Source organism: Hyaena hyaena, unplaced genomic scaffold, assembly GCF_003009895.1.
Source record: "Hyaena hyaena isolate Hyena2069 unplaced genomic scaffold, ASM300989v1 scaffold_372, whole genome shotgun sequence".
Lineage (NCBI taxonomy): Eukaryota > Metazoa > Chordata > Mammalia > Carnivora > Hyaenidae > Hyaena > Hyaena hyaena.
This window is the reverse complement of record NW_024081004.1, coordinates 1,065,004-1,089,494: the sequence shown is the minus strand read 5'-3', so window position 1 is coordinate 1,089,494 and position 24,491 is coordinate 1,065,004. Positions and strand designations below refer to the sequence as shown.

General features: G+C 38.0%; 1 protein-coding gene across 1 annotated transcript in view; it reads left to right on the top strand.

Annotated features, from left to right (window-relative positions):
* CPLANE1 (ciliogenesis and planar polarity effector 1) overlaps nt 1-24,491 on the top strand; it is a 137,601-nt gene that overhangs the window by 74,448 nt on the left and 38,662 nt on the right. Inside the window, exons 33-41 of the mRNA XM_039250526.1 lie at nt 2,052-2,345; nt 2,534-3,304; nt 4,834-5,000; nt 6,078-6,210; nt 7,078-7,132; nt 11,628-11,732; nt 19,922-20,043; nt 20,387-20,582; nt 20,841-20,945. Coding sequence (XP_039106457.1) covers nt 2,052-2,345; nt 2,534-3,304; nt 4,834-5,000; nt 6,078-6,210; nt 7,078-7,132; nt 11,628-11,732; nt 19,922-20,043; nt 20,387-20,582; nt 20,841-20,945 — 1,948 coding nt within the window. The remainder of the gene's footprint in view (nt 1-2,051; nt 2,346-2,533; nt 3,305-4,833; nt 5,001-6,077; nt 6,211-7,077; nt 7,133-11,627; nt 11,733-19,921; nt 20,044-20,386; nt 20,583-20,840; nt 20,946-24,491) is intronic.

The following is a 24,491-nucleotide window of genomic DNA, read 5'->3' as shown; positions in this document are numbered from 1 at the left end:
GGTGTTTCCTTATTGGTGTGTTTCAAGTGAAATTCTTCTGTTGAGCTTAAAACACTCACAACCAGCTTTTACTGTCTCTTTTTTTCCATTATACTCTCTCAGAAGTCCAGTGGTTCTCAAGTGTGGTCCTTGGATCAGTAGCATCAGCATCACTTAGATGTTAGAAATACAAATTCTTAGGCCCCCATTCCAGACCTGTTGAAATCAAACTCTGGGGATGGGGCTCAGCAAAGAGTGCTTTAACAAGTCTTCTAGGTGATTCTGAATCATGCTAAAGTTTGAGAACTAACTCATTCAACTGTCCTCATTATAGCTGCTATTAATTTCCTGTGCCATCTAAGCCAGTGTTTATGTTATTGGTTCCCAGGCTTTTCTGCATCCTGAAATCACCTTGTATCTTAAAAAATACTAATCCTGGCTTCCATCCCCAGATAATCTGATTTTATTGTTGTGTGGTATGGCCTGGGCATGGAGATTTTTATTTTATTTATTTATTTATTTTTATTTTCCTCCCTTTTTTTTTTTTTTTTTTTTACAAATAGTTTATTGTCAAGTTGGTTTCCATACAACACCCAGTGCTCGTCCCCACTAGTGCCTTCCTCCATGCCCATCTTCCCCCTCCTCCCCCACACCCATCAGTCCTCAGCTTGTTCCCAGCATTCAAGAGTCTCTCATGGTTTTTGTCTCCCCCTCTCCCCCACTATTCCCCCCCGTCTTCTCCCCCAAGGTCCTCCGGTCCTCCGTTAAATTCCTCCTAATCCCCCTCTATGTGCAAACATGTGATATCTGTCCTTCTCTGCCTGACTTATTTCGCTCAGCATAACACCCTCAAGGTCCATCCATGTTGCTACACATGGCCAGATTTCATTCTTCCTCATTGCCGTGTAGTATTCCATCGTATAGATAAACCACCACATCTTGATCCATTCGTCCGTTGATGGACACTTAGGCTCTTTCCATGTTTTGGCTATTGTGGAGAGTGCTGCTATGAACATTGAGGTACATGTGCTCCTATGCATCAGCACTCCTATATCCCTTGGGTAAATTCCTAGCAGTGCTATTGTTGGGTCATAGGGGAGTTCTATTGTTAATTTTTTGAGGAACCTCCACGCTGTTTTCCAGAGGGGCTCCACCAGTTTACATCCCCACCAACAGTGTAGGAGGGTGCCCGTTTCTCCACATCCTCGCCAGCATCTCGCGTTCTCTGATTTGCTCATTTTAGCTACTCTGACTGGCGTGAGGTGGTATCTCAGTGTGGTTTTGATTTGTATTTCCCTGATGAGGAAGGATGCTGAGCATCGTTTGACCATGGAGATTTTTAAATGCTTCTCAGGTGATTCTAATGTGCAGCAGAGTTTATCAACTACTGGTGCATGCCTTTGTCTTTCACCTAGTCAGGCTTTCCGTGGGAATTCCTCATTCTTCACCTGTTTGCTAATCCTTGCCTTTTTTCCTCCTGAAAAGCTGATCACAACACACCCATTTTAGGACTTCTTTAATTATCCTCATTCTATACCATCTGATCACTCCTTTATTATTCCTGGGTTGTTTATTTAAATTGCTTTATATATAGTCCCAAGTCTCATTCTGGGTTCATATTTCCAGTTGACAGCTCCTTGAAAACAGGGAGCGATTCTTTTTTTCCTTTTTAAAAAAATCTCTCTCAGTTTTGCTTCCTGCGCAGCATTCATGGGTCTGACAGATATTAAGACAAAAGTATGACTGTTGTGGGGGTGCCTGGGTGGCTCAGTCAGTTAAGCAGCCAACTTTGGTTCAGGATATGATCTCACAGCTCTGTGAGTTTGAGCCCCATGTCAGGCTCTGTGCTGACAGCTCAGAGCCTGGAACCTGCTTCAGATTCTGTGTCTCCCTCTCTGTCTACCCCTCCCTCGCTCATACTCTGTCTCTTTCTATCTCTCAAAAATAAAGTTAAATAAATAAATAAATAAACATTAAAAGTATGACTGATGTGGAATACTCAGATGATTATTGTTGTTTCTTTAGATTCTTTTCACTATATTTTAAAATGTTTAAATTTTATTTTGTTTTAGCTGCAACAGATCAACTTCATGAGCCTAATGCAAATAGTAGGATCATCCTTTGCCAACCTCCCGGATATACATCAACTTCTACAGCAGTCTCAGGCTGTGCATTTGGTGGGAAGCCAAGTATCAAACCCCACAAGAGGGAGTAGTGATGTTGATGACACCAGTAGAAATTTTAAGGAGAAATCTTTTATGAAGCCACAATCCATGGGAGAGTATACTAGAGAGCCTGCTGAGAAGAATCTGCACTGCCATAAAGGAATTGTGCAGGCTGATCAAAATAGTAATGGGAATGTACAGGTAACGCATTTAAAAATACCATTAAAAATTGTTCTAGTAGTTCAGTTGTTGGCTTTTTGTTATTTGAGCAAATAACTTTTTAGCAGTTACTGTATTCTACCCCCTTCAAAACACATAGAACATCATTAACAAAATAAGACATTTGTAGTATATTCTAAACTTACATGTTAGCTTTTTTTCTCTTCCAGAATGTATCACATGGGAGTGTTCCTTTATGTCCATCAGAAGGCCCACCTCAGAATACAGGATTAACTCCAGCATCTCAGAGCTTACCAACTCCTGCACTGTCTTCAGCTCCTGCTGGAAATACTGCCCTCCACCTTTTGTCCCCATCTTCTGCCATTCTGAAGACACCAAGACTTATCCCAGCCTCAAAAACTTTCAGACCTAGTGATGGTTTTCCTTTGCTTCAGTTTCAGCCTAAGCATGAATTTAAGCCCCTTTCTTTCCATACAGGAAGAGCCCTGCAAGTTCCTTTTAGGCCCCCACCACAGCCAAGAGAGGCTTGGGGATTATCTGATTCCTTCCAGCCTCCTTTGCTACAGAAAGCAATGCACACGACTTCAGTGTCCCATCTGAATTTGAGCCAGTATAATACTGAAGCCATAAAAAAAGCAGTGGAGCAGAAGAAATGGGCAGAAACTATAATTACGGAAACCTCTAAGCCTGTGAATGTGGATCATTGTGTTGGACATGAAAGCATGACACCTCAACAAGGCTCTACAGTATTTATAAAACCAGAAAAACTACTTGATATTAAGCCAGGGTTCCTTGAAATATCGCCTCAGAATTCCTTCGGACTTCCATTATTGCACCTGCAACTTAAGCCTCCTTATGTATTTTCCTCTGCCTCAAGAGCATCAGTAACAATTCCCTCAATACCTATGAGAACTGTAGCAGAAGAAAGAAAATACTCAAGGCTATCATTACTTCATTCATGCCTATTCCCAGAAAATACGGTAATGATTTTGGCAGAGCAATGCAAAAGCAGTCCTGCATTTTTCATACCATGAACCTATACATGCAATTACACTACATTTTTTTAAGTTTTAAATTTTATTTAAATCCAGGTTAACATATAGTGTAATAATGATTTCAGGAGTAGAATTTAGTGAGTCATCACTTACATACGACACCCAGTGTTCATCCCAACAAGTGTCCTTAATGCCCCTTGCCCATTTAGCCTATCCCACCATCCACCACCCCACCAGCAACCCTCAGTTTGTTCTCTGTAGTTAAGAGTCTCTTATGGCATTCCATGTTTCTTTTTTAAAAATAATTCTTCTAAATTTTTTTAAATAAAAATAATGCTTCTGTTATTGGAAATAACATAAAAATCCAGTTTAAAATGGTAATTAGGTATTTTAAAGCTTTTTCGTCTGTCTTGTACACCAATACTAGAATTTGTCAGACTTTTTCATAGGTATTTCTGCTGCTCAGAGAAGAAATAAGTAAAATGACCAGTATTCTTGTTCATGTGGGTAGGTGTGTGTGTGTGTGTGTGTGCGTGTGTATTGAGAGAAGGAAAGGGAGAGCACATGTGCAAGCGTGCACACATATATTATTTGACATTCCTAGTAATTGTGATATGATTGCCTTAAAATCTGTTAAAGTTTAAAATTGTTAAATAGACCCAGATCTGTAAGTAGTTGTGCATAATAAAAAAATGGTGTATTTTTAAAGCACAAAATTGAAAACATTAAAAAGATTGAATGTTTATAAAGCCACAAAATCCCCCTTAAATTTGTAAGTTTTAATTTATGAAATTCAAATTGTTTAGGCTCAAATTGTTTTGTCAGTAGTACTGTCTTAGGGAATTGAATAATTCATTCTCTGGCACACTTAATTTTACAATTTGAAGATGATAGTACTGGGAAAAAAAATGGTCACTCTTTAGGAGAAGTACTTACCACACCTTTTTTCTGAACATATTATGCACAGAAAAGAAAAGATTAAAGGTGTGGAAAATAGACATTTTGAGAGGGATTTAAAGAAATTTTTTTTATTAAAACAGTATAATGAACCAAGTTAATATCATCTGACATCAATACTTATCAACATACTGTTAATCTGTTTCATCCATAATCTCCACTTCTCTGTATCCTCCCTGTTCCAGAGAATTTTAAGTCAAATGCTAGACTCCACTTCTCTGTATCCTCCCTGTTCCAGAGAATTTTAAGTCAAATGCTAGACATTATGTATTTTATTTATAATTATAAGATTTTTAATATAGAATAGAAATTAAGAAGGTGAGGATTTCTAGCTTAGCTTCTGAAGTAGGATGACCCAGTTGGAATTTCTAGCACTCTAAACTCATTCATTCTTTAAGCTCTGGATACTCACCTTACAAGTCCAAATCAGTTTGTTATATTTGACATGTTCTGTCTCTGCCATTTTAATTTAAACCAAGGTTTTCTTCATTTTTTTTTTTTACATATTCTGTAATTGAGATTTGTAGCTTTAAATTATTATGCTTTATTTCTTATAGTACAAAAGCCCACAACTTATTCCCCTCGAGAACCTCATTGCATTCAAACAAAACCAAGAGAAACTAGCACCTAATTTATTTGAACAAGGCGATTCTGGACAACTTCAGCTTCTAAAGGTCAAAATAGAACCATCTGAAGTGAGACAAGGAAAGGACAGTAAAAAAAGGCAAGTTTTAAGTGGAATTTTATTTGAGACTATCACTTACCTTCAAATTTATTATTAGTTAAAATAATGTAATTAGAAAAGTGAAAGTTATCTGGTTCAACCTCCCAGCCTATACACAACTGCATGTTCGATTTTCTTATCAAGTGTCATGCATTTGAACACATTTCGTGATGAGGTAAATTCCTATATTATGACAGATAAATACTATTATTTTTTTCCATTTTATTAAGGAATTCTTTACTAGAATTCGTAGGCCAGAAGATTCTTTTACATTTTTCTGTAACATTATTAGCAGTTTTCTTTTGCAGGATAAACCTTTGGCATCTCATACAATATTCTGTGTACTGTCTAATATACTGAAGTAATACTGTTATTAATCTTACCATATCCTCCAGATTCTTACATAAGAAGCAGGAGGGTAAGTGATGTGAATTGTTTCAGGATACTAAGAAACATGCTAAAAAAGCAAGGCTGTGACTTCTAATGAAAAGCATTTATAGTGTTACTCATAATGTGTGTTCAAAAATATATTGACTGATAGGTTATTACGGAGTCTAGAAGATATTTTAAAAATTTCCATTTATCAGACCCTAAAATCTGATACCAGTGCCTTTCTTCCAGAAATGGTTCTTTTCTTCCATCTTTTTCAGGTATTCCTTCTTCAAAGTAAGTCTTCTTGACTTTTCTCTCTTTTTTGGTGAAATCCCACCAAGGTCACTTAAGTGTGCTTAACTTCTTCAGAAGGGTGAATGGAGGTATCCCATAGGTTTCCTGGGATCAGCTTAGAGTCTGTAGAAAAGAGAGTTTGAAAATTACCTAGAAGGTGTGACTCTGACCTGAGATTCCAGAAAAAGTCAGTGCAGTAGTTGAGGAACTAGAAATAACTTTAATGTGTCCCTGACATTTTCTTATGTTTGCTTGTGTTCTAGCAGAGTATCCTACTAATCTAATTATATGCCTTTGAAAATAATTTATTGACATAATTTTGATAATTGTCTCCCTGTAGAGCATGATATAAGTAAAAAACTGATGTTACTAAAATAGTAGACACATATTTTATACTATTGTTTTTAACAGACAAAGACGACGAGCTGAGAAAGAGCTACAAGAAAAAATATCAGAGGAGCTAAGGAGAAAACCAAGTGTGGCTTTCCAGCCAGAGAGTTCCGTTGTTAATGATAATGATTCAGAAATAGTTACGAAATCGAAGGTACAGAAAACTGCTATACATATACACATATACACAGAGATTGGAATGTCTCTGGTTTATCTAGTCTTCTGATTGCTGGAAGCTTCTGATTGTGACTAGGAGAATCTTTACATCATTAAAGATGTGAAGCAGGTACATAAACCCTGCTGTATCCCTTCACGGAACAGCAGACCTACAGTTGCAAATGTAAAAAGCAAGTTGGTGGTAAATCAAAAACTGTAGTGTAGAGCATCTGCTTATGTGACTTCTTTATATTTGAAATCACTCCTTGCTTTTTTCTGTGATCTCTTAATGCATACCATATATGTTCTTTGGATTACTCCTAATACAGTTTGATCTCTTTTGGATGCTTCCAGCATTCCCTACACATAGGTTTGTTACGTAAGCTATATATTTAAATCAGATCTTTTCAAACATTCCTTCTAACTTTGGTGACTGTTTACTTATTTTTGCAACAAATTAAATAAACACGAACAGTTTTGTTTGCAAGGATTTTTTAAAAGTACACTTCAGTAAGTCCTCAAGAGCATGTGGGGCGGCACTTAGTAAAAATGTTGACTTCACGAGCAGTTTTGATAGGTGGGTTATTATTTGAGTGTTAAAACTCCTTTGCAGTAGAGAACATTGTAGTTTAGTAACTGCATTATTAAATTGGTAATGTTCTTTTTTATTGTTTGACTAGTGAGTTTTGTGAGCTCCTTGGTAGAGTTGCTTTGATAGTGTAAATAAATATTTCTAGAATAGGATTCGAACCTATACCTAAAAATTCAACAGTCCTCTTAGCTATTAAATGTTTTTGTTTTTTTTTTTCCACAAAATAATGAATGTCTTTGAGTTACAAGATTGGTAATTTGGGGATTCATTTAGGAACGACAAGAACATGGTGGTTCCCAGCCTTTGGATGATTTTGACATTCCTTTTGGTATGTATAAGCATGATTAATGTAGTGTCTCAGTTCAAAATTGAAATGAGTTTTCCAGAATTACATATATAAAAATGAGACAATTATTTTCAGTTTATCTGTGGTAAGATGGAGAGTATGTGTGTGTGTGTGTGTTGTGTTCTGATGTGTTATCTGGTAGAGCAGTGGTTGACAAATTATGGCTCATAGGCCAGATCCAGACCACACCTGTTTATGTAAATCAAGTTTTATTGAAACACAGCCATGCCTATTTATTTACACATTGTTTGTGACAAGTTTTACACTGTAGCAAGGTTTACTTGTTGCAAGAGGAACCATATAGTATGCAAAGCTGAAAATATTTATTATCTGGCCCTTTACAGAAAAAAGTTGCTGATTTCTACAGTAAAGCAGGGCAATTAATTAGAATCTCAAATAAGATGCTGATATTATAAGGCCTAAAAGGAAATTACGGAAGAACATACCTGTTGAATTCATCATAGAAAATACATGCACATTAAAGTAAGGAATATTCAGAAAAGAGTACTTGTTTAGAAGATAGTAAATTCTCTTTTTTCTCTAGTTGGTCAGTTTACTTCTTGCCACCAAATGCATGTATTCTCCTCAGTAATTGTCATATAAACATTCACTCTCATGGCTTCAGTTATACTCAAATGATACTCCAAGACACATCTACCCTCCCTCATCTTTCTTTTCTACTTTCGCTTTAAACTTAACGTGTCCAGGGGTGCCTGGGTGGCTTAGTCGGTTAAGCGTCCGACTTTCGCTTAGGTCATGATCTCGCGGCTCGTGGGTTCGAGCCCCGCGTCGGGCTCTGTGCTGACTGCCAGCTCAGAGCCTGGAGCCTGTTTCAGTCTGTGACTCCCTCTCTCTCTGACCCTCCCCTGCTCACGCTGTCTCTCTCTCCTAGAAATAAATAAAAAACATTAAAAAAAATAAAATAAACTTAACGTGTCCAAATACTTAAACTGGCATCTTGCCATTAGTGATATCACCGTTCTCTTGACTGGTCAAGACTTTTACCTCGAAAGCCACCCTTGATTTACCCCTCACCTTTGTTATCCCACTCTTTCACTTAGTCCTTGATGTGGTCCTCCCTCTCTCTGTTGATACCACTGCCCTGCATCAGGCCTCTGTGTGCCTAAACCAAGCCGGTTTTTTATTCCTAACTGATCTGCTTGCCTAGCTTCTGTCTCTGTTTCCTAATCCTTTTGTTATTCTTTCCCACTCGTCTTAAAATCACTTTTTCATTTTTAACACTGGTTTGGGTTTTTTTCCTCTTTTCTTTTCTTTTTTTTTTTTTTTTTGGCTTTGTGATGGTAATACATGTTCACTGAGGAAAATTTAGGAAATATAAATAGGAATAGGAAGAATATTAAAATCCTCCCCCTAAAATCTCCCATATATGTTTTTTAAAGTTTATTTATTTATTTTGAGAGAAAGAGTGGAGGGGAGGCAGAGAGAGAGAGGATCCCAGGCAGGATCCTCACTGTTAGCTCAGAGCCCCATGTGGGACCTGAACCTACAAACTGCGAGACCATGACCCGAGCTGAAGTCAGATGCTTAACCGACTGAACCACCCAGGTGCCCATTCTATAATTTTTCTGTTTAGAGATAGCCAGTGTTAATATTCCCCCAGGGTTTATTTTTTGAATGCTCTTACTCATATATATCTGTAAATACATACATATATTGCTATTTTATATATATATATAATAAATATATATATAATAAATAAAATGCTATTTTATATGTGTGTATATATATAAAATAGCTCCTCTACTTGTTTGTAACTTATTTGTTTTTACATACTAGTATTAAGGTAGATATCTTCCCATATCACTAGATATTCTACAATGTCATTATTTTAAAAAGTTTATCTATTTTGAGAGAGAGCAAGCACACACAAGCAGGAGAAGAGCAGAAAGAGGAGAGAGAAACCCAGTAAGCTCTGTGCTGTCAGTGCAGAGACTAACACAGGGCTCTGTCTTACAAACTATGAGATCACAACCTGAGCCAAAATCAAGAGTTGGATGCTTAACCTACTAAACCACCCAGGTGCCCCTCTACAATGCCATTTTTAAGGACTGCATAGTATTCCTGTGGATAGGTATTGTGTTATTTCAAACAACAATCATTCTCTACTTTTCTTATACCAGCTGGTGTCCTATAGTTCACTTCAAGTCTGACAATAACCCAGAGTTAACACAGATGTCACAAATTAATGGCTCAGTCCCAAAAGACTTGCCAATTCAAGCTATCAGCTACAAACGGGGTCCCCATACACCTGCATTTTTGCCCAAGCAACTGCAAATTCAGGCATTCCCATGACTCACTTTCCAGGTTTACTAATTTGCTACAGTGATTCAGGAACTTAGAGAAGTGCTTTACTTACGATTATAGTTTTATTATAAAGGATACAATTCAGGAATAGCCAAATGGGAGAGATGCATAAAGGAACGTATGGGGATTGAAGACACAGAGCTTCCATATCCTCCCTGGTACACCACTCTCCCAGCATATCCCCTTGCTCATCAACCCAGAAGCCCCCTTAGCCTCATTATTTCAGGATTTTTACTGAAGTTTCATTGTAAAGACATGATTGGTGATTGAACTACATCTCCAGCTGCTCTTTCCACCCCGACCGCCCCCCAGAGATAGGGGTATCATGGGGCTAATGATAGTTCTAAACCTCTAATCATGTGCTTCATCCCTTTAGTAACCAGCACCTATCCTGAAGCTATCTAGGGGCCTATCAAGAGTCACTTCATTAAAATAAACTCAGATATAATGACAGACACTCCTATTACTCAAGAAATTACAAAGACTTAACTCCATGCTTAGAACCAAGGATAAAGACTATGTGTGTGTGTGTGTGTGTGTGTGTGTGTGTGTGTGCGCGCGCGCCCGTGTGCATTAAGCAGGCTCAGCACCTAGCAGGGAGCCCAATGTGGGGCTTGAACTCATGACCCTGAGATCAAGACCTGAGCTGATATCAGGAGTCACGATGCTTAACCAGCTGAGCCACCCAAGCACCCCTATATGTATATTTATGGTAGTATATATGTATATATAATGGTAGTATACTGCCATTGCCATATTGATGATCTCTTATTCTTTTATTTCCTTAAATTTTTAATGTTTATTTTTGAGAGAGAGAGAGAGTGAGCAAGCAAGGGAGGGGCGGAGAGAGAGGGAGACACAGAATCAGAAGCAGGCTCCAGGCTCAGAACTGTCAGCACAGAACCCTACGTAGGGCTCGAACTCACGAACTGCTAGATCATGACCTGAGCTGAAGTTGGCCACTTAACCAATTGAGCCACCCATACACACTGATAGTCTCTTATTCTACTTTGTTTTCCTGGATGATCTCCCAAGAAAATCCATATCTAAACCGAGACTCCCATAATAGAGTTTGGATTTCATTTCTACTTGCTGCTGAACTTCTCCACTTAGGTGGAAATTAACTCAAGCGCAGCATGTACAGTCTGAATTTGTTATCCCTCCCCACCAACTGGTTTGTTCTCCTAATTCTCCATCTCCATTTGTGTTACGACCAACTCAATCCCAAAACATTGATTATCTGAATTCTGTCTTCCTCTGCCTTCTCATCCAGTAAAATAGGTCTTGCCTATTTTACTTCCTTCTTTCTTTATTTATTTTGAGAGAGATATAAAGAGCAAGCAGGGGAGGGGCAGAGAGAGAGAGATAGAATCCCAAGCTGGCAGTGCAGAGCCTGATGTGGGACTCAAACCCACAAATTGTGAGATCATGACTTGAGCTGAAGCCATGAGTTGGATGGTTAACTGACTGAGCCACCCAGGTGTCCCTTTACCTCCTTTGTAATTTATAAATGTGTCCTCTTTCATTACTCCTCCACATTACTAAAGGTTCTTATTTGAACTATTCCAGTTGCTTCATCTACCTGATTGTCGTCACTTTTATCCACTCAAATCTACTTTCCACATACTGGCTGGGGTAGTTTTTCTAGAACATCAATCTGACCGTATCATTTTCTTGCATAACATTTTCTACTGGATATTCATTGCTAGAAGAGCATCTAGGTTCTAGGCTAGATGTACAGAATCCTCCACAGTTTTGGTTTTGAATTCACTGAGCTGCCTTTGAGAGTTAATGTAGGCACCACCTCATTCAGAATGTCCATTTTAGGGGCACCTAGGTGGCTCAGTCAGTTAAGGTTCAGACTTCAGTTCAGGTCATGATCTCACAGTGAGTTTGAGCCCCACATTGGGCTCTGTGCTGAACAGCTCAGAGCCTGGAGCCTGCTTCAAATTCTGTGTCTCCCCCTCTCTCTGCCCTTCCCTCACTCGCATTCTGTCTCTCAAACATAAACATTAAAAAAAACTTTTTTAAATAAGGTTAATTTTGATAACATTTGGACACCCCAAACCTTGCCTCCTTTGAGTTAGGTACTCTGCTTTGGATATGTTGGGTTCTCAATGATTGCTTTCAATGTTTTGTTGTTATATTTAAGAAATGCTACAAGATGATACTAATACTTCAGCTGGATTGCATTTCATGGCCTCTGTAAAAAAGAAACTTGTAGAATGTCAGGATGCAAGTACAAATACAGACCCAGGTAAAATGCTATTTTACTTTAATTTTTAAAATTCATATATTTTTTGTAATATTGAATATATCTAGATTTTTTTCTTCAAAACAATGGCTTAAAGTGAATTTTAAGTTATGTGATAGTAGTTAGTAATCCCAGGTTCTTGTCTTCAACCCTGGTATATACTTTAAAAGCTTAAACTTTATTTTTTGAAAATGATTTTAATGTTTATTCTTGAGACAGAGAGACAGCAAGCAGGCACGGGGCAGGGTGAAAGAGGGACACAGAATCTGAAGCAGGCTCCAGGCTCTGAGCTGTCAGCACAGAATCCATTGCGGGGCTCAACTCATGAATCATTAGATCATGACCTGAGCTGAAGTCAGACGCTTAAATGACTGAGCCACCGAGGTGCCCTGACAAATTTTAAACTTTAAATTTTCACTTGAATTTATGGTAACTCAGTTAAAACACAATAGAGATTTTTGTTCAAAATTCCACAGACTGCACCCTAAATCAGTAAAAACAATTTTTGGATTTGAATTCTCTATGCTATTAATTGCCTTCCCTGGGATTTTGTGCCTAAGACTGAGAGGCCTGGGACTATGGCTGGTGAAGCTGAGTTAGGAAGAGGACTAGGTGGGAAATGCTGTGGGAAGGACATGTGTAATTGTGTCCAAGAACAGAGAAAAGAAAAGTTGAAGGATCTGTTATTTGGAATTTTGCCTGACAAATCTCCTCATTAATGTAAGTTCTCTGATCTTTGTGCTGTAGCAGTTCTTTTCTACGATATTTAGGGAACAGTTGCTCATTACTGTGTTCAGAACCTTGCAAGTGCTTTTTTAAACCTCTAATTTGTGTTATTATAAAATAGTATTAATTTATATGGTTTTAAAATAATATATGATCATTATAGAATATTTGTATAATGTAACAAGCTATGGAGAGGGTGAAATTAACTATAATCATGCCACTTAGAAGTAACATTTTGACGATTTTTCTTTCAGTAGTCTTTAGCACATTTTACATAGTTTGATACAGTATATAGTTCAGGTGTCATCCCTCTCTGAACTGTCCTCTTCCAAATATTATTGCTATCTTCCCTGAGAATTTAACCCCTTGTGGGTCCCAGTGTTTGTTTTTTTACCCAGCTACCTTTGGACACTCTCTACTTAGTCTCTTTAACATATTATTTCATTATTTATTTACACTATAGTTCAAACATATATAGTACACACACACACACACACACACACCCCTAGAGTGTATACACTGTAGCATATACTTATGTTATAATAGAGTATTTATTTGTATTATACTATATGTTTACTTACATTTTAAGTATATAGTATATGTTTGCAATATTGCATCAGTATTCTATCCAGTATGGTCAATATTATTGCATATTGCACACAAATTGATGGATTGAATGAATGTTAGCTAAGAAGTGATGTTCAAAATGCTTTGTTTAGTAATCCTTGATGGATAGTTATTTAAATGTTTAATAATTATTTAATAATGTTTGGCAGTATTGGATGCGCTGGGATACCTTTTTTCTCCCCCATTTAAAAAGTTTCCTGGTATCTGACTATGCAGCATATTTTTAAGAATGATTAGATTTGGGTAACAGAGGTTACCTATATTTTGGATCACTTTGATTTCTGCTTATGCTGAATATACGTGTCATCAAAAAGTACTTTGTAAGCATATTCTTTCTTCCTTCTGTGCCATAAAATATTTAACCAGTTCTTTAAATTTTTTTTTAATGTTTGTTATTTTTGAAAGAGAGAGAGATTGTGAGGAGGGGAGGGGCAAGAGAGAGGGAGACACAGAATCTGAAGTAAGTTCCAGGCTCTGAGCTGTCTGCACACAGCCTTACATGGAACTCATACTCATAGACTGAGAGATCATGACCTGAGCCAAAGTGGGATGCTTAACCAACTTAGCCACCCAGATGTCCTTAACTAGTTGTTTATTGTTGAATGCATTAGGTGGTTTCTGGTATTTTCTCCTATAAATAATGCCTCAATGAGTATCTGTTCACATATGGGCCCTTTTTTTTTTCATAGTCACTTTGATTTAACTCTTTTATCTTTACTCATCTGACAGGTCATAAAACTGCATCTCACTGTTTAGTTTTGCTTTCTATCTGAAATAAGATTGAGCATGTATATATTTTTTTGATGCAAATTGTGAAGATGCATTTGAGAAACATTCTTAAGAGTTAAAGACTTTGCTATAGCCTTAGAGATAATTTGCTGCTAGGTAATCTTCTAAAGCTGGCAGCCTGTTAGCTAGAAGTCTCTTATCATTTAAGTATCAGGCCCAGGGTGAATAATAACAAAATCTGAAATTATCATTAATTTTTAAAAACTAAATTACTTTTTTCTTTTTTTTCTTAAATAGTTTATTGTCAGGTTGGTTTCCATATAACACCCAGTGCTCATCCCAACAAGTGCTCTCCTCCATCATGCCCATCACCTCCCTTCCTCTCTCCCCCACCTCCATCAGCCCTCAGTTTGTTCTCAGCATTCAAGAGTCTCTCATGGTTTACCTCTCTCCCTCTCCCCAACTATTTTTCCCCTTCTTCTCCCCCATGGTCCTCCATTAAGTTCCTCCTAATCCACCTATACGTGCAAACATATGGTATCTGTCCTTCTCTGCCTGACTTATTTCCCTCAATATAACACCCTCAAGTTCCATCCATGTTGCTACACATGGCCAGATTTCATTCTTTCTCATTGCCATGTAGTATTCCATGGTATAGATAAACTACGTCTTCTTGATCCATTCATCAGTTATGGACACTTAGGCTCTTACCATGTTTTGGCTATTGTTGAGAGTGCTGCTATGAACATTGGGGTACATGTGCCCCTATGCATCAGCACTCCTGTATCCCTTGGGTAAATCCTAGCATTGCTTCTGATGGATCATAGGGGAGTTCTATTGTTAATTTTTTGAGGAACCTCCACACTGTTTTCCAGAGGGGCTCCACCAGTTTACATCCCCACCAACAGTGTAGGAGGGTGCCCATTTCTCCATATCCTCGCCAGCATCTAGTCTCCTGATTTGTTCACTTTAGCCACTCTGGCTGGTATGAGGTGGTATCTCAGTGTGGTTTTGATTTGTATTTCCCTGATGAGGGATGCTGAGCATCATTTCATTGGTCTGTTGGCCATCTGGATGTCCTCTTTGGAGAAGTGTCTGTTCATGTCTTCTGTCCATTTCTTCACTGGATTGTTTTTTAGGTGTGGAGTTTGGTGAGTTCCTTATAGATTTTGGACACTAGCCCTTTATCTGATATGTCATTTGCAACTATCTTTTCACATTCCGTCTTTTGCTTATTAGTTTTATGGATTGTTTTCTTTGCCATGCAGAAGCATTTTATCTTGATGAGGTCCCAATAGTTCATTTTTGCACTTGTTTCCCTTGCCTTTGTGGATGTGTCAAGTAAGAAATTGCTGTGGTTGAGGTCAAGGAGGTTGTCTCCTGCTTTCTCCTCTAGGGTTTTGATGGTTTCCTGTCTCACAGTCAGGTTCTTTATCCATTTCGAGTTTATTTATTTATTTATTTATTTATTTATTTATTTTTTTACAAATAGTTTATTGTCAAATTAGTTTCCACATAACACTCAGTGCTCATCCCCACAAGTGTCCTCCTCCATGCCCATCCCCCCTCCCCCCCACATCCTTCAGTCCTCAGTTTTTGTCAGCATTCAAGAGTCTCTCATGGTTTGCCTCTCTCCCTTTCCCCCACCATTTCGAAATAAGTCAGGCAGAGAAGGACAAATATCATATGTTTGCATTTTGAGTTTATTTTTGTGTATGGTGTGAGAAAATGATCTAGTTTCATTCTTCTGCATGTTGCTGTCCAGTACTCCTAGCACCATCTGTTAAAGAGGCTGTCTTTTTTCCATTGAATACTCTTTCCTGCTTTGTCAAAGATTAGTTGGCCATACATTTGTGGGTCTAACTCTGAGTTCTCTATTCCTTCGGTCTATGTGTCTGTTTTTGTGCCAATACCATACTGTCTTGATGATGACAGCTTTGTAGTAGAGGCTAAAGTCTGGGATGGTGATGCCTCCCGTTTTGGCTTTCTTCTTCAATATTACTTTGGCTATTCGGGGTCTTTTGTGGTTCCATACAAATTTTAGGATAGTTTGTTCTAGTTTTGAGAAGGATGCTGGTGCAATTTTGATTGGGATTGCATTGAATGTGTAGATTGCTTTGGATAGTAATGACATTTTAACTATATTTATTCTTCCAATCCATGAGCATGGAATGTTTTTCCATTTCTTTGTGCCTTCTTCAATTTCCTTCATAAGTTTTCTATAGTTTTCATCATACAGATCTCTTATATCTTCCATTGGGTTTATTCCTAGGTATTTTATGGTTTTTTGTGCAATTGTGAATGGGATCAGTTTCTTGATTTCTCTTTCTGTTGCTTCAATATTGGTGCATAAAAATGCAACTGATTTCTGTACATTGATTTTTGTACAGTAACTTGGCTGAATTCATGCATCAGTTCTAGTAGGCTTCTGGTGGAGTCTGTCGGGTTTTCTATCATGTCGTCTGCGAAAAGTGAAAGTTTGACTTCTTTGCCAATTCTGATGCCTTTTATTTCCTTTTGTTGTCTGACTGCTGATGCTAGGACTTCCAGCACTAAGTTAAACAACAGTGGTGAGAGTGGACATCCCTGTCGTGTTCCTGATCTCAGGGGGAAAGCTCTCAGTTTTTCCCCATTGAGGATGATGTTTGCTGAGGGCTTCTCATAGGTGGCTTCTCATGATGTTTAAGTAAGTTCCTTCTATCCCGACTTTCTTGAGGGTCTTTATTAGGAAGTGATGCTGTATTTTGTCAAATGCTTTTTCTGCATCTATTGACAGGATCATATAGTTTTTATCTTTTCTTTTGTTAATGTGATGTATCACACTGATTGATTTGTGAATATTGAACCAGCCCTGTAGCCCAGGAATGAATCCCACTTGATCATGGTGGATAATTCTTTTTATGTGCTGTTGAATTCGATTTGCAAGTATCTTGTTGAAGATTTTTGCATCCGTATTCATCAAGGATATTGGCCTTTAGTTCTCTTTTTTTCCTGGGTCTCTGTCTGCCTGGGAATCAACGTGATGATGACTTCGTAGAATGAATCCAGAAGTTTTCCTTTGATTTCTGTTTTTCGGAATAGCTTGAGAAGAATGGGTATTAACTCTGTTTTAAGTGTCCAGTAGAATTCCCGAGGGAAGCCATCTGGCCCAGGGCTCTTATTTGTTGGGAGATTTTTGATAACTGATTCAAGTTTTTCACTAGTTATAGGTCTGTTCAGATTTTCTATCTCTTCCTGTGTGAATTTTGGTAGTGAGTGTGTGTTTAGGAATTTGTCCATTTCTTCTAGGTTGTCCAGTTTGTTGGCATATAATTTTTCATAGTATTCCCTGATAATTGCTTGTATTTCTGATGGGTTGGTTGTAATAAGTCCATTTTCATTCATGATTTTGTCTATTTGGGTGCTCTCTCTTTACTTTTTGAGAAGCCTGGCTAGAGGTTTATCAATTTTGTTTATTTTTTCAGAAAACCAACTCTTGGTTTCATTGATCTGTTTAACTGTTTTTTTTTATTCTATATTGTTTATTTCTGCCCTGATTTTTATTATTTCTCTTCTCCTACTGGGTTTAGGGTGCTCTTGTTGCTTTCCTTCTAGTTCCTTTAGGTACGCTGTTAGATTTTGTACTTGCCCTTTTTCTAATTTCTTAAAATAGGCCTGGAGTACAATGTACTTTCCTCTTTAGGATGGCCTTTATCGCATCCTATAGAGTTTGAATTGTTGTATTTCCATTTTCATTTGTTTCCATATATTTTTCAATTTCTTCTCTAATTGCCTGATTGGCCCATTCATTCTTTAGTAGTGTGTTCTTTAACCTCCATGTTTTTGGCGGTTTTCCAGACTTCTTCCTGTAATTGATTTCAAGTTTCAAAGCATTGTGATCTGACAGTGTGCATGGTATGATCTCTATTCTTTTATATTTATTGAGGGCTGCTTTATGTCCCAGTATGTGATCTATCTTGGAGAATGTGCCATGCGCACTTGAGAAGAAAGTGAATTCCCTGGCCTCAGGATGTAGAGTTCTAAATATATCTGTCAAATCCATCTGGTCCAATGTGTCATTCAAATCCATTGTTTCTTTACTGATTGTCTAGTTGATCTATCCATTGCTGTAAGTTGAGTATTAAAGTCCCCTGCTGTTAGCACATTCTTATCCATAAGATTGTTTCTGTTTGTGATTGTTTTATGTATTTAAGTGCTTCCATATTCAGTGCGGAGACATTTATAATTGTTAACTCTTCCTGATGGATAGACCCTGTAATTATTATATAATGCCCTTCTTCAGCTCTTGTTACTGCCTTTACTTTAAAGTCCAGTTTGTCTGATATAAGTATAGCTACTCCAGCTTTCTTTTGACTTCCAGTAGCATGATAGGTATTTCTTCATCCCATTACTTTCAATCTGAAGGTGTCCTCAGGTCTAAAATGGGTTTCTTGGAGACAGCAAATAGATGGATTTTGGTTTTTTTAAATCCATTCTGCTACCTTATGTCTTTTGATTGGAGCATTTACATTCAGTGTTATTATTGAAAGATATGGGTTTAGAGTCATTGTGTTCTTTGTAGGATCCATGCTTGCGGTCGTGTCTTGGTACCTTACATTCCTTGCAACATTTCCCTCATTGAGTCCCCCTCAGGATTTCTTGTAGAGCTGGTTTAGAGGTGTAAAAACTAAATTCTTAAGCAGCCTACTTTACTAACTTTAGTACATAATATCTAAAAATCTGTATCCATGTATTTATTTTTTTCTGTTTGTTAAATGTTTTTTTTTCTTTTTACTTCAAATCTCCTGACTACAAGATAAAAAAGCTGCTTCTCAAGAAGTTGTTTCTGAATGTTGTAAAAGTCAACAGATCATTTCTTCCATATCAGGTGTGATTTCTTTTTTTCTGATAATAACATTGCTAATTAGAGATTATGTTTTTGTGATGCCAAAACAAGAGTTACTACCATCCATAAAAAAACAGGAATAAAACCAATCAGTTGATTCCATAGAGGTAGAATGATAGTTTAAATGTTCACTTTCCTCTTTTCTAGGTTTTTGGTTGTCATATGGTTTTAATTCAAGACTTGGTATCAAGTTTCCAGTATTCATTATAAAAATAAGTTATATTTTACATATGAAATTTGAAAGTAATGTTCTATTAAAAATAAGATGCTAGGGGGCACCTGGGTGGCTAAATTGGTGGAGTGTCTGACTCTTGGTTTCAGCACATGTCATGATCTCACGATCCTGAGATCGAGCCCCAGGTTGGGTTCTGTGCTAGGTGTGGAGCCTGCTTAAGATTCTCTCACTCCTTCTCCTTTTGCTTCTCCCCTGCTTGTGCTTTAGGGGCACTAGGAAGTAAAATGAGAGTCCTAGGACAGAAGGCACAGAATTACACCATTTGGTAATCGTTTGTGACAGCCTTCTTTATTGTACTTTTGAATAAGAAGCTAATGACTTTTGTAAATTTTCAATGTTAAACATTTTAAGTGGTAAAATTTAGCCAGTGTCTCTGTAAATATACTAGAAACTACTGAATTGAGCCCTTTTAAAGGATGTGAATTATATTTCAATAAAGTTGTTAAAAGAAGCAAACAAATAACAAGAAACAATGTTGAGAGTTAAAAAAAGAAATTAGTTATGGAATTAGTTAGGAAATTATAATTTCCTAAACAGATTTTCTTGAAATCTCCTAAACAAACATGACTTAATATATCTGAAATGGAAATAGAAAATTACAGCATTTTCTTGACATGACTTAGATACTTTATTATTCTTGTAGTCCGTCATATGAAAAAAGCAATAATCAATCTGCATTCAATTATGAATTACTCCAGAGTAAATTGCCCTTAGAATAGAATAGAATTTATACCCATGAAACTTCTACTTGGATTTTTTCTTTAAAAGATTTTATTTTAAGTAATCTCTACACCCAACCTGGGGCCCAAATTCACAACCCTGAGATCAAGATTCACACACTCCACTGACTGAGCCAGCAAGTTGCCCCCTACTTAGACACTTAACAAAAAAAATTTATGTTTTTTGTTGTTCACTTGTTACAATGCTAATGACTTGGAGCTATTTATGGATTTTTTAAATATTCTTGATGATTCTCTTCTTAATTTTCAGAACATGAGCCTTTGACTGTTTCTGAAACGTTGGCGCCAGATGTATATTTAAATCTCATACTTTCCACTGAAATATCAGAGAAACCTTTGTCACCTTCACCATCTGATCGGGTACTAAATTTGGTATTGTTTTTTATTCAGAGGTTGTAATACCTTTGTGCTAAAATTTATTATGGTCATCTGCATTTTTCATTCATATAGACAAAATGAGGCTAAAATCTCATCTGTGTACCTTTGTTGAAAAGATAGAAAAAAAATAAGATTTAGATATTAAGCCCCAAAGTATTGTAAGCTAAGACCATAACACATACTCCTTCAGCTTTCCCTAAGTTAAATTCATATTAGCTCTCCTTATCTAGAATTAAACATTTTTTGTTTTTTCTTTTTTACAAGGGAGGAGGGTTCAGAGTGCCTCTAAAGCGTAAAAAGAATGTAACCCTCTTTGATTTTATGTGTTTTGGTTCAGATTGGACAGACTTACATAAATGTAATTGACATTAAAGCTGATGATCTACAGGAATTGCCTGTCAGAGAAGAGCCTTCAAATGATAATATTGTCAGACAGCAAAGTGACCATCTGGAAGTCCCCTCTTCTGCAGAGTTACATCATATGGCAGCTTCAGTTACAAATGCTGCCCCCCTGCACAGTTTTAAGAGTGCCGGTAATAATTTTTTCTTACTTTTTAAGTAGGTTAAAAACATTTTGAAAAATTCTTTAGCCTCATCCCCCTTCTCAAGTCTCTTAGCTCTCCTCCTGCAAACCCACTATACTTCTGGATGTTTATATTTATATCTAGAAATGTTCTACTCATCTTTTAAATACCTTGTTTAGAAGATTAGAATCAGTCTTTGTATGCTTTTCATATTCTTGATAGAGTCTGCCACTTGCACCACGGATTTATTTTTTAAACCTGCAAAAGTGTCTCCATCCTCTCTGGATGGAAGAAGCTGGAAAGCAGGCATTACAGAAGAGAAGGAGCCTACTGTCACCCCTCCTGTAGCTTCAGAGACACAGCAGGACACAGGTGAATGCTCTAGCTGTGGGACATGATTCTGCCCCTTCTCTAAATTACCGTTGTATAGAAGTAAGCTCTACAACTTGGTAACTGCAGAAAGAAACCAGGAAAGGGCTTTTCCCTTGCTAAGGAGAGTAGGGGCAGATAGGTAAATGAGGTAGAGTCATGGTTCCAAGGCTCTGGGACTCATGGATGTTTTGCAAGGAGACTACAGCTCTGTTCATATGTCTTTTCTTAATCAAGGAGGCTAAAAATAAATGTCCTATGGGATGTCATGTGTGCTTTGGTGTTAAAAAGGAATTCTCATGTTTAAAAAGGTAGGAGAGGCGGCTCAGTCTGTTAAGCCTCTGACTCTTGATTTTGGCTCAAGTCGTGATCTCACGGTTCTTGAGACTAAGCCCCAAATTGGCCTCCATGCTGACAGTACAAAGAGTGCTTGGGATTCTCTCTCTCTCCTCCCCCCATCTCTCTACCCCTCCCCTGCACACGTGCACATGCTTTTCTTTCTCTCTTTCCATCAAAAATAAACTTCAAAAGGTGAGAGATTCTAGAATAGCACATAGAAAATACACAGGTATGTAGCCAACTATAAAATATTACTAATAAAATACTCAGCTTTATAGTTATAAATCAGGTTGCATTATTGCTAAATATTTGCAAGATTTAGAAGAATATTTCTCCAAAACCTAAAGTTATTATATCCAGCAGATGATTAGATTAACCTTAATATTCAGTCAGGCTTCCTGCAACAGAAACTCAGTCTCTCTTCTGGGGTCCACGGCTGTTAGGAGATGTGGCCCCAGCCTTGTGGTGGTCAGATGCTTGGGGGCAGAGTCCAGCCCTGCCTGCTAATTGCATATCAACAGTGCATACACAGGAGGAGTAAGGAAGGGATGGGTGGCAGGGAAACCTCACCTTAGGATGTGTGGGAGCATGTGTGTTACAGCTGTGTATACCAGTAAGTGCTAGAATTTCAGATTTTGAAGGCTTTGCCCTTTCTCCTGACTTGGAGCTGTTTGGTGCATGGGTACTGGAGGGTGAATGTATGAAGCTAACCATCTTTCAGGCTGGAGAAGTGAAAAGAGCTTGACTTTTATTTTTTTAATTAAAAAAGTTTATTTTTGAGAGAGAGAGAGCGCGCGCATGTGCACAAATGCATGTGCGCGCACAGAAGGGAGAGGGACAGAGAGAGAGGGAAACAGAATCTGAAATAGGCTCCAGGCTCTGAGCTGTCAGCACAGAGCCTGATGAGGGGCTCAAACCCATGAAGTGTAACATCATGACCTGAGCTGAAGTGGGACACTTAACAGACTGAGCCACGCAGTGGCCCCAGAGGTTAACTTTTAGATTCAAATAGAACACACCTGGTTTTTAGTCCCAGCTCTTTCACTTCATAGTTTGGATACTTTTTGCAAGTAAATTAAGTTTATTTGATTCTTACTTGTATCTCTGTGGGATGCAACCTCAGGGTCATCATGTGGGTTGCATGTAGCCAAATGCAACTTAATTAATGTCCCTTCATTTTCACACCTGTCAACTTTTGAAAGTCTGACCAACTGGAACCAGATACATCTCCCTGTGACCCCAGAATGTGCTAAGCCAGGATTTCAAATGACTACAAGCTACAGGTTAATTTCCTTCATCAGTGAGATCAAGTCTATTCTACCTTTTGGAAGATCCTTCTCTGGATCTGGTTATAAAAATATGTCAGCGGACCCTTCTACTCTTATTAAAGCAAACAACTTTAAAATGCAAATGAAAAGGAAGAGTTTTATATTTTGAAAATAAATTCCATGATGGTATTTATATAATATACCTTAAAGATTCAGAATATAGTTACACAATAGAGTTGAGTGGGATTTATGTTATAGGAAAAGGCAGGCAGAAAGAGGGACGGGGCCCTAGGTATTTAAAACAAAAGCAAAACAAATAATAATTCCTGCTTTCAGTGATACTTGCTCACCATTTCGAATGACAGTAGCTTCCTATTTTAGAAACCATCTCCAAAAAGAATGCTTTCAGCTATTAATAGCAAACAGAGCTTTGCTGGACAGAGGGAGAACATTTAAGCATCAATGGAACTCAGTACTTAGCCCTCCTGGAAGAGTTTTTTTCTGTTAGTCAGTGGGAGTGGAGCAGATTCTCCAGAGAAAGGGAACCTATGTTTCATTATGTAGGTAGGTCATTCTGGACTTTGAACATGTCTGGTTCTTTTGCTATATTTTCTACATGAAGCTTGTATATGAAATTCTTTCCTGAGAGTGACTAAGGGAGACACTTCAGGCTGCTGAGAAATAGGAAGGATGGATGGTAAAGTACTCTGAGAGTCAGGCTAAAAATGGTAAGGCCAGGGGTGCGTGACTGGGTCAGTCAGAAGAGTGTGCAACTCTTAATCTCAGGTTCATGAGTTCGAGCCTCATGTGAGGTGTAGAGAATCCTTATTTAAAAAAAAAAAAAAGTAAGGCCAAACTAGGTAGGGGAGAATAATACAACCACCATTGCCAGTGTTGGAATTTACCATTGTCTTCTCATGGGAAGCTTCACACTAGACTGGGGCTGGGGCTGGGAAGATAATAAGCACTATTTACATACATTTAGTGATTCACATTTTTCAGTGTTTTGTTGCAGAATTCTGTCCTCACAAACCTCTTTGAGTTAGGTAGGACAGACATCATAATCCTCATTTGAGTGGCTATTCAATAAACACTAAGACAGGGGCCAGGTATCAGGGCTGAAGAAGGGAGTAATATCAGGCTCTCCACCTGTGGGCTCACCTATAGGAGGAAAGGAAGGCAGAGAAGGAGATGGTTATGACACAGCATGGTAAGTGCTGTCAAGGTGTATGGGTGAGATTCTTGGGGGATACAGCATCTAATCCATCTCCAGGGAGGACTGGGACTATTGAGAGGAGAGATGTCTAAATGGAATCTTAAAGGAAAATAGGACTTAGTGAGACAAAGGCCATACAGACTGAGAGAATAGATTGTGCAATGACTTGAAGGTTTGATAGAGCCTGCAGAGGTTAAGAAACTTGAATTTCATTTTGTTAGGGGCAGTGGAATGGTTGTGTTTGTTTGTTTAAGAAACAACAAGAAATGAGCTAGAAAAGGAGGCAGAGGAAAGACTGAATGGCATTGTCCTCACACTAAGGCATTTGGACTTTTAAGATGAGGGTATTAGAGAAACTCTGAAGACTTTGAGGTGGGAAAGGAATAATATCAGATTTGTGTTTTAAAAGATCTGTGTGTGGGGCACCTGGGTGGCTCAGTCATTTGAGCATTTGACTCCTGATCTTGGCTTAGGTCATAATCTCACAGTTTGTGAGATCGAGCCCCAGGTCAGATTCTGCTCTGACAGAGTGGATCCTGCTTAGGATTCTCTCTCTCTCCCTCCCTCTCCCTCTCTCTCCCTCCCTCTCCCTCCCTCTCCCTCCCTCTCTCTCCTCTCTCTCTCCCTCCCTCTCTCTCCTCTCTCTCTCTCTCTCTCTTCCTCTCCCTCTCTCTCCCTTTCCCTCTCTCTTCCTCTCTCTCTCTCTCTCTCTCCTCTCTCTCCTCT